An 11,028-nucleotide genomic window follows, 5' to 3' on the forward strand; every position below is an offset into this window, starting at 1 on the left:
TCTCAACATATTCCCAAGTTATTATTATATAAAGTGACTCGTCAGATTTGTAAAATGAGACTGTGTCAGGAAGGTGAAACCTGGCTGCATCGAGAAGGGGTTAATAAAGACCAATTGGAGAAAAAAAAATTGTTGCCAAAGATAAGTAGAATGCAATTATAATACAAAGGTGTCCACAGTTTTTTAAAGCCTTTATTGACTCACCTGAACTGTTAAGATATTGCAGAATCCCTACAGTGAAGACCACTACACCCAACATGTTCCTATATTGATGATTAGCACTATTTTTGCCGGCATCCAGTGTTTTATAGATTTGATTTCTTTATTGGTCTCTGATAATGCTTCAAGGCCTTTCCTTTTGTACTAGTTCTAAATCTGAATATTTCAAGAAGAGTTCTCATGGTAATCACATTTTTGTTATATTTGAAATCATTCATATAATAAATGAAGAATACAAGACGAAAATGCTAAATTCACACACCCTCTCCATCATGCTGGCTCCTGCGCGTCCATGTTCCGGTCCCCACAGTGTTTACATTCAGCACTGCAGGGTCATGGTCACATGCACCATTTCAGCCAATGATTGGCTTCAGAAGTGATGTGCCACCTCTTGCTACGTCACCAGTGAAGCCAGACATTGGCTGTGCCAGATGTAAGTACTGAAGGGAGCATAAGAGTAGCCTGGAGCCAGCGTGGAGGGCCAGGGCAGGTGGGGCAGATGAGCATGAATCTTCTGTTTATGGAGGCAGGCTGTGGGCATTAGACAAAAGATAATAATTCCAAGAAAACTTATTTAAACCCAATCAATAGGATATGCTGAATATAAAATTTCATGAAAACTTTCAGTTGTAAAGTGGTATTTTGCAATATGTTTATGGCTGGACTGGCCCAAAAAAGTTAAAGAGGATCCTCTGGTGGGTTCAGGCTCTAACACAATAATAGGCTCTAAAGGTCCAGCAGAAGACCGTCCTATTTGAGCTGATTATGCGACCAATCACTTGCAACATGGGTCTTCCAGGTTGGTTTACAAGTGACCTATTAGATGATGATTTGTCCTATGTGTACAATGATGACAACATTCACAATGCAATGTAGACTTTATTTATTCTGATTCTGTTACATTTGTATCATGATTTTCATTAAAGAAGGAGGAAAAACAAGATAAATTTTAATTTGGAAACATTATGAAGATCAAATAATTTATAATGCCAGTGAAATAACCATAATAAAAAGAATTCCAAGATTTACTTTAAGCTAGAGGCTTGAAGTTAACATCGTAAATTACCTCAAAGCCTTTGTTGTACATGTAGAGCTTGTGGTCATTGGCGTTGTAGGATAGACTTTGAATATTGTCCAACATCTTTTCGAAAGGGATTTTCAGGAAGCGTTCTTCACTCGTGTTGGTATCAAACATGTAGAAGATCTCTTCTTCTCTTGTGTTGAGGGTTCTTGTTGCATACATGACCCCACATACCATGAATGCATTGGTAACGTTAGGCCTATATACAGAGGTGACCCATGTTTTCATTAATTCAAGGGACGTTTCATTCAACATTCCGATAACTATATTACCTTGTACATCCTGCTTTGAATAAAGAACCCACAGACCGTTTTCATCTCCCTCCAAGTCTAAGTCTTGGTACTGTGATTTTGAGTAGGAAAATCCATGAGCTGCATTAGATAGAGTCTTATGATCTACTTTGTTAGTGTCCAAGTTAAGTTTGCAAATATCAGTGCTGTAGCAGTTATAGTATAAGGAATTGTCATATAGAGTTAAATCATTTCCTCTACCGGTTACAGAAAGTGTCTGGTCCTTATAGTTTTTGTACTGCTTAAGATCTTTATAAGTGGGATAAAATCGCACCGTAGTGTAGCTGGAAATATTGTTACTGAGCTCCCAATATAATTCTTGTGCGGAGCCCGAAAATGTGTCCTTCCCCCATCCGCCTGTCACGTAGGATGTTCCCCTCCGGTTGATCTGGACAACTTGTGGTTTGCTAATATTCATAATCCCACCATGTTCACAAGTACCTAAAATACAATACCGTTACATCAACTGTATACTACCATTGAGAACTAGGAAGTATCAGTAGGCAAGGACATAATGTCTTCATAAGTTTACAGTGAACCTATAGACAAAGTCTGATAATTTGTAAAGTAGGGCTACTAAAGTCATGTAACATACCAGATCCATTAGTTCTTTCACTAGAGGTTCCTCGATGCAAGTTTCCAAAGCGCTCTGTACTGTATGGATCATTAGTAACACAAGAAATCAGAACTACTGCTGCACTACCTTCCTTGCCTTCTATAGCTACAGGATGAAGCTTTTACCTCATGGACGTTCTGCTCTGTCCACCCTCCGCATGAACTCTGTACATAAGACTGGCATTACAGAGAGCTCTCCGCTCCATTTTAGCTTCTTCCTTCTCAGTTTGGTCCAAAAAGCAGCTTTCAATATTGCACTATTTTATTATTCATTAATGTATTTTCTTTTCTTTAGTATCCCTTCCTTCCACCTCAGTCTCTCCTGATAACTTACTTACAATAGTATTATGATTATGAACTGCCTCACATATGAGCCCCAGATGATAACTAGAAATTCATGTTTAAGTTTCTACAGTATAAGTACATGTGGACTTACCGAACTGCACATGAAAAGGTGATTGACGTTTTCTGCGTTCATCCAGACGTTTTTGCAAGGAAGCGGTTTGCTTTCTGAAATCTATAATATCGTTCTTGTCATGTCTCTCTGGTTGGTTCTCCATGGCAGATATGTTGAGAATCTAACAAAACAGGAGAAAAATCTCCTTATATGACCTTTATATAGTCTCACATATCATATGTAAGCGTTCTACACCAGGGTTCTGCAACCTCAGGCACTCCAGCTGTTCTGAAACTACAACTGCAAGAATGCTATAATCACGTCTATGGCTTATAAAGACAGCAAAGCAAGTGTGCATACTGGGAGTTGTAATTTCACAACCTTCAGCTGGAGACCTGAAGGTTGCTGGCACATGTACACAGGGCCGGCTCCAGGTTCATGTGGGCCCTTGCGCGATAAATCTCAGTGGGCCCCCTTGTGGCATTTTTTGACATTTAAATATACCCCTGTGGCTCCCACACCATCCATATAAAGACCCCCAGTGGCCACGATACAGTATAATGACCACTAGTGGCCCTTCACACAGTATAATGACCCCCCCCAATGCCCCCACACACAGTATAATAATCCCCAGTGGCCCCCCACATAGTATAATGACCCCACAGTGGCCCTCTATTCAGAATAATGACCCTCAGTTGCCCCCCCATTCAGAATAATGACCCCCAGTGGCCCCCACCCTGGGGGTTTTACTATATGGAGGGGACACTGTGGGGTCATTATACTGTATGGGGTCACTGGGGGTCATAATACAGTATGGGGTCACTGGGGGTCATTATACTGAATGGAGGGCCACTGGATATCACCACCATACAGTGACTGGATAAAAGGGTATAAGAGAGCACTGTACATGGTATGGTAAGAGGGCACAATGCAGGGTATAAGGGGGCACAGTACGGGGTGGGGGGCACAGTACGGGGTGGGGGGCACAGTCATGTGACCCTGTGACATTAGAAGGTCCTTATGGTGTGTGAGGTTTACGCACCACCATAATGAGAGGCAGAGGAGTGAGGCAGGTGACCGGGGCCCTGGATGGGCAGGAGGGTGGACACAGCAAGTAGGTGGAAGGGGCTCTGAGGGGTATTCATACAAGAAGTAGGGGCAGGAGGTCTGTGCAGGGCAGCAGTAGGAGATAGGAGGGTGGGACAGGAGCTCTGGATACATGAGGGAGGAAAGGAGACAGCAGGGGCCCCATGAGGATGAGATAGGACAGGATATGAAGGGGAGGGGCAGGTGTCATGGAGGCAAAATGCTTAATGAGGCAGTAAAACAACTAAATAGTATGAAGCTGCTGGTCTACTACAGCATCCAGCAGCAGCTTGAAGAGTTCCCTGCCCCCCCCCCCCCATCCCACAGAGAAGAGACAGTCACAGTGCAGACTCCTTCACAGACTGTCTTCTCACTTCTGCCCCAGCCCTGCGGTCTCTATCCTCCTCAGGTAGCAGTGTCTGAAGCTCCGCAGCACAGGAGCTTGTAAGGGGGACAGCAGCAGCCGGCCTCTGCATGCTGTTGATGCTCCCTTGCTCCATTCTAACTCTGCAGCCCTGTTACTGCTCCTGGGCCCCAAGCAGTGGCTTCCATAATAGCTACACCCCTGGAGCTGCGGTTAGTGAATGAAATGACCACAGCTCACTGTGCTCCAGCAATGAGCACTTCAATCTGTATTGATGGAAGCGCTCATAGCAGCGCAGTGGGCCCCCCCCAGGGGCAGTGGGCCCCGGAACTTGCCTGGGTATGCCGGGTGCTGGTGCTTGTCCTGCATGTACACATTCAAACATCTAGACAGCCTTCAAGGTAAAGGGTTTCATGTGCAGTAAAAACTGCAGGAGTCACAATTGTAAACAAGTTGATGAAGTTTCTAACTTACTTGTTGTTGACTTAACAGTTATATATTCAAGGCTTTATGTCAATTGAATACCTCAGAAGTCACCAGCACTTATCTCCATATACAGGGCTTCTACTTTCTCATTTGACCCAGTTAATGAAGACTTGAGTTCTTTCACCAAGGCGTCCAACTCACTGATCTCGAATTTCAACATCTCAAAGTCTAGTTGGCTAAATGAACTGTCTTCCTCTTCACAGAACGCCACTCTTCGTGTCAGGTTCCTTATAATTTTGAGGCAAATATCTACCTTGTGCTGGTAGTCTTGTATCTGAGGAACATATAATTAATAGAAAACAAGAATGCCTGGTCATATATTATAATTATAGCTTATAATTAGTGTTGAGCGAATCGAAGCATCCGAAGTCGACTTCAATCTGAATTTTTCAAAAAAGGAATGGAAAGCAAAGTTCACAGATGGGTTTCTCTTGCTTTCTGTCTCTTTTTTCATTATTTTCGTCTTTTTCTCTGGGTGTCTGGGGGCTATATTCATGCCAAATTCTCTTTAAAACCGTAAACTTATGACTCTTATTATGTCCTTTTTACATTTAACAACTAGATGATGTATTCTTATTTATTTATTTTAAATTCTTATTTCTTAAAGGGGTTGTCCAAGTTATATTTATTGATGACCTATCCTTAGGATAGGTCATCAATATCAGATCGGCTGGGGTACGACACCCGGCACCCCCGCCAATCAGCTGTTTGAAGAGAAGGCGCGCTCTGTGCCAGCGCTACCTCCTCTTCATTGTTTACCTTCTCGCCGTTGCATCTGCAGCGGTGAGCAGGTGTAATTACACCCAAGCCGTCACATTAATTTCAATGGTACGGATCGCTATAGAAGCAATCCGTACCATTGAAATTAATGTGACGGCTTGGGTGTAATTACACCTGCTCACCGCTGCAGATGCAACGGTGAGCAGGTAAACAATGAAGAGGAGGTAGCGCTGGCACAGAGCGCGCCTTCTCTTCAAACAGCTGATAGTCGGGGTGCCGGGTGTCGGAGCCCAGCCGATCCGATATTGATGACCTATCCTAAGGATAGGTCATCAATAAATATAACTTGGACAACCTCTTTAACATTATAAAAGGAGCAGTAATGTACACTTATATGTGAAATTTGTATTCAGCACAAATGACTATAGGTAATTAGATAATAACCTAAAACCTCACTTATCCCTGTACCTTATCAATTTCTTCCTGAAACCTGCGACCCAAGTTGAGGTTAGATGTCTCCAGAAACTCAGTTTGTTCTGTAGAAAACAAATCTGGAATGGCAAGAGAACAATGACAGACACCCTGTTCGTCCATTGAACCAGACACAACCTTTTCCTTCGGAGGAGAAAAACCTGGATACTAAAAAGAGAAGGAAACAAATTCAAATTTGTTAAGGATATTCCCATTTTACCCCCCATGGTTGAGCTAAATATGTTTCACCATTATGGTCATTTTCCTCATTTTTTAATAGGAGGTTTCCGAGTTCTTGTGAAACATTCTCAACCTAAAGTTCTTGCAATAGGCTATCTTCTATTCTATCTCCCTAATTTTTGTATCTATTGGCTATTAATTTCTAATGTATCCTACATACTGTAGACTGAGCCAAGCAAACCCCCAGATTCCACAATAGCAGGATGATGGTCTTCATCTTGTATTTGTATTCTCTATGACTCTCAGCATCATTGGACTGCATTTTATATAACTCTATAAGGAAGTTCTGGCACACAAGGTATATCCAAGTTCCTTGAGTTACACCCATTTCTTTTTTCAAATTTTGAATATGATAGAGTTTTTTTCAAGTTCAGACAAACATTGCTCATTGACTGAATTTACACAATACTAGCAAGGATTTGTTGTAAATGTCAATGAAGCATTGCATGTTAACAAACTGATGTAAAGTAGAACTGGCTTAGTTGTCCATAGCACTGGAAAATTATAAAAGGAATCTGATTGGTTGCTATGAGCAACTAAGCCAGTTATACTTTACAACAGTTTGATAAATGATCCCCTTAGTTTTTGCCATCAGTGTATCACTCATTTATCCCCAAGTGTGGTTGATATGACACCTATCACGTCTCCCCACTTCACTGATTCCTTCTGCTGACAGCTGGATCCAGTTACCATGGTAACTGACACTTTTAGATTACATCAGTACAGTATTTTGTTAAAAGGGGCCTCACCTGCAGATTAAAGTACATCTTTTGCTTGGTTCTAGCATTTAACTGCTATTTGACTTTGTTCCTGACCTTGATCTTGGCTCATTATTGGCTCATTACTGGCCTGGCTCTGACTCCAGTCCTGTTTTTTGACTGTGTTTTGTTCTTATGATTATCACGTCCTCACTGTCCTCCTTGTGACAATCTTTGGCTATGTTCCTGACTACACTCCAGTTCTATTAGTGTTACTACCACCAATTGGTGACAATTCTAGTGACCACAACCTTGTAATCTTACTGGGAAAGTCCATACCTCCTTGGGGGCTTAAGGGAGAAGAACATGGAGATTCCTTAGACTCCACACCCAAGTCTAGCCAGCACCAAACCAATTGCAGCTTAGAGGATCAACTTCTGTGGTGAGAAACATAAAACCGAATATGGTTCTCAGACATTTTTACAAGATATCTTAAACAGTTTTTAAACAAGAGGAACTAATGTTAGGACTAATATCAGAGAGATAACATTGTTCATGCTGCAGTTCATGCTGCACCCAGGAATTTTGTCTACGGGGGGGTCCGAAAGGCAAAAAAATGTGGCACATGTAGCGAGCTGTGTCAATCCAGCACATTTTTCAAAGCCCCCTTGATATTTAAAAATGCGGGGGTGGGGGAGGGGGGGTGTAGCTTGTTGTACTGATTATTTTGCCTGGCCATTGAAGGAGTTTAAAAATGTGGCGCTCGCAAATTTTTTAGTCCCGCCCATTATTAAAAGCCCTTCCTACATATAATAGGCCACTCCCAACAAACACTGTACAGCTGACATTCTATAGTTGCGGCCTGTCTCTACACATCATACGGAGAGGGGGGGAGTTCTGTCCTGGCTGCACTGCCTGCTTCACATTATACTATAAACAGCAGCCGGCTACAGCCAGGAAGCTCCTCCGCTCTCTTCCCTCCCCAGATCCTGCTCAGGGACTGTGGTTCCCCCCACCATCTGCCACCCGCCCATAACCTGCTGCCCCCTTTGGCTGTCCTCACACAGCTCTGAATCCTCCTTCTGCAAATGGCAGGGGAAGCAGCCGGAGCATCTCCTCTCCTACATAGCGCCCCATACCTCTTACATCCAGTGATGTCACCTTTGTTGTAGACGTTCTATTTCCTCATCTTCTCCATTCAGACCAGACCGCCATGATGATTTTTCAGCCATCTCCCGTCTCTGCAGAGATTGACAAACAGACATTAGTTTCCCACATTTCCATCATCTTCACATCTTCTGAACACCCTTTCCTGCCACCCCCAATACTATACTGCAGAAACAGTCCCCCTGGAAATACTACTACCACACAGATAGTGCCCCCTTAAACAATTATTGGCACACAGTGCTCTATAAAAATAACTGCGCCCAGACACTAATAGTATAAAGATAATGTCCCCCAAAAATAATTGTGCTCAGCTGATACTGTGCCAGGGTGCCCCCCAAAGTAACAGTCCTCCCCAAAATCCCACCAATAGAAATAATTCTCTGCCAGAGCACACTTAGTAGTAATAATGCCCCTATAGAGCCCATACTAGTAATAATGTTCCTCATAGCCCCCCAGTAGTAGTAAAGCTCCTCATAATACCCCCTAGTAGTAATAATTCTCCTTATAATATGACAGTACACGAAATACCCCCGCTTAATGCCCGCAGTTGAGCTAATGTCCCCATAATGTATGCCAGTATAAAATACCCCTATATAGTGCCCCAGTAAATGCCCTCATAGTGCTCCTCTCCCCCTTCCCCATAGTGTCCCCCATAATATGCCAGTAAAAAAATGCCCCTTCTTAGTGCCCCCAGCAGATGCCCCTATAGTGCTCCTTTCCCCCATAATGTGCCAGTAAAAAATGCCCCTTCTTAGTGCCACCAGATTCCCCAAAAGTGCTCCACTCCCCCATAGTGCCCCCAAATGATGCCCCATAGTGCCGCTCTCTCCTATAGTGCCTCCCATAATGTACCAGTAAAAAATGCCCCCTTAGTGCCACCAGATGCCATAATGCCCCCCATAATGGGCCAATAAGAAAAAAGTCCCCTTTAGAGCCCCCAAATAATGCCCCTATAGTGCCACCAGATGCCCAATAGTGCTGCTCTCCCCTATAGTGCCCCCCATAATGTGCCAATAAAAAAATAAGCCCCTTTAGAGCCCCCAGATGCCCCCATAGTGCTCCTTTCCCCCATGGTTCCCCCCCATATTGTGCCAGTAAGAAATGCCCCCCCCCCCCCAAAATGGTCAAGAAATAAATGCCCCCAGAGTGCCACCCAAAAAAAATGGGGCTGTAAGAAATGCCAGATCCCCCTATAGTTCCAGCTCCCCCCCCAAAAAAAACTAAAAAAAACTAATACTTACCTCCATCAGCAGCGATGCGATGCAGGCCTCTTCCGGCCTGTGCTTCTGCTGTGTGCTGCCTGGCTCAGGCGGCCTATCAGAAGAACAGGGAAGGGAGACGTCCTGAGGACGGCGATACAGATGACTATGGAGATGAGCACTTCCACAACTAGAAGCAGGGCCTGTGGTGATCGGCGGTGCGGCCCTGAGGGATAAAGAAAATAAAATATTGGCGGGTTGTTCTAGGGGGGTCCAGACCCGCTGGACCACCCCTGTAGGTGCACCACTGGTTGTCCCTAATTACAAATCTGGTGGCCTCTTCGAAGGGTACATAACACGCCTCTCTGATGAGCTACCACTGCCTGACTTCAAAACAAGACATTCTCCCTGCTACGGTGGTGTGGTGAATAATGAAATCATTTGCCACTTTACTCTGCTCATACAGACGCTCCTGCATATGCAAGGTGGAATTCCAGTGAGTTGCAATGTCATGGATCAAGCGGTGCAATTACAGATCATCCTGTCACTGCAAGCCAAGGAGAGAGTTCCTTTCCATATAAGAAATCGAAGGACAGTCTCCTGGACATGTCCAGCACCTTCTGCAAGCCACAGTACTTTATCATAAAGCATTGCACCACTAAATGTGCGCCATGCAGGGAGGATGTGTTATTTCCCCTAAGTGCTGAGTAGCCACATTTCTGCCATTATCACTGACCATATTGCCCAGTTGGAGGTCTTTGCCCAGTAGGAGTTGGCAGGGAGACAGCCAGTGGGATATTTTCTGCTTGATGAACTTTAGCAACTGATCGCCTGTGTGGCTACTCTCGCCAGGGCTCATCAACTCTAACTCAGCATTGCAAAACTTCCCTTTACACATAGGAGAGGGGAGGAGTGGAAGCAATGTAGTGCCCTGCTTCTGCTAGAAATGAGAGGATGTCCATAAAGGAGGATGTGGTAGGAGGAAGCAGACAGACATGGAGGTGTCAATAGGACCTCGCCATGTTGTTTTGGTGCTGCGTCACTGCTACCATAAAAAACACTGACCCAGTGGGCCGTGAAAAGCATGTACTTTTCTTGCCCATAACAGCTGCTCCAGAAATAATGCTGGCTAAGTATTTTCCATTGAAGTTCGAAATGGCATCATCCCTAAAGGCAGCAGAATCCACAAAGTGGTACGACAGTGACTGCACCACCAGCAACTTGGCCATGTGGGAGTTAAGTTTTCACATCATCGGATAGATGGTCATATAATGTTGTTTCATGGCCACACAGTCCTTTATCAATGGCTGGTGAGAGAATGGAGTAGGAGGAAGAGTAGAGTCAGACGACAGTCTTGTTCTCTTTGCTGGCCAGTTCTGTTTTCCCACTGGATTGGGTGATGCCACTTCATGTGCTGCAAAAGAGCTGTGTTGCCTATGTCTGGGTTAGAATGCCCACAGCTTATTTTACCTGCACACAGCGAATACGGCACTGTGGAGAAAAACTGCCAGATGGGAGCAACTGAGTTTGGCTTGAGTCTGGCACATTATGAGTCTGCACCCACAATATTGGCCACACCAAAAGTTTCCGAGCTGACCATAAAAGCAGATATGACCCTGGCAGTTTTTTTGGAGGTTCTGGCCATAAGTTGCCTCTGCTCTTTATTGCCATGACCACCACCCTCCTCCTCTGAGGTCACTTCCTCCTCAGCACCCCAATCTGGCTCCCAAGTTATGTCCAACACACAATAATTATCATAGTCCTCACCCTCCCTGCCTCTTTTATCAGACTGTAGCATGTCATTCTGGGCTGCTTGGCCCCTCTCCCAATTCCTTGCTCTGTAGTGCCTCTATGGCCAGGATTACCACTGGCCTTACCACCACCAACACTGTGGCTACAAGTGCCACTACTACTACCACCACCACTGACAAAGCTATTCATGATGTCCCCCACCTCCCACTGAATCTCCTCATCATGGCAGTTCAAATGCTGACC

At 44.4% G+C, this 11,028-nt stretch overlaps 1 protein-coding gene across 1 annotated transcript; it reads right to left on the minus strand.

Moving 5' to 3' along the window:
• Positions 1-1,249: 1,249 nt before the first annotated feature.
• LOC122926255 (olfactomedin-4-like) lies at positions 1,250-6,297 on the minus strand. The gene is made up of 5 exons (XM_044277630.1): positions 6,130-6,297; positions 5,727-5,897; positions 4,594-4,812; positions 2,642-2,783; positions 1,250-2,031 (listed from the first exon to the last, which is right to left on the minus strand). The coding sequence occupies exons 1-5, from the start codon at positions 6,295-6,297 to the stop codon at positions 1,250-1,252; spliced, it is 1,482 nt and encodes a 493-aa protein (XP_044133565.1).
• Positions 6,298-11,028: the final 4,731 nt, after the last annotated feature.

Source organism: Bufo gargarizans, chromosome 2 (genome assembly GCF_014858855.1).
Source record: "Bufo gargarizans isolate SCDJY-AF-19 chromosome 2, ASM1485885v1, whole genome shotgun sequence".
Lineage (NCBI taxonomy): Eukaryota > Metazoa > Chordata > Amphibia > Anura > Bufonidae > Bufo > Bufo gargarizans.

Bases quoted from the DNA above. Each gene is read 5' to 3' on its own strand.
- LOC122926255 (XM_044277630.1), bottom strand. From the start codon at position 6,297: ATGGGTGTAACTCAAGGAACTTGGATATACCTTGTGTGCCAGAACTTC. The intron at 5,898-6,129 runs GTATGTAGGATA...TTCTCTTTTTAG, and splicing joins TTTGCTTGGCTCAGTCTACA to TATCCAGGTTTTTCTCCTCC. The intron at 4,813-5,726 runs GTACAGGGATAA...TATGTTCCTCAG, and splicing joins TTCAGGAAGAAATTGATAAG to ATACAAGACTACCAGCACAA.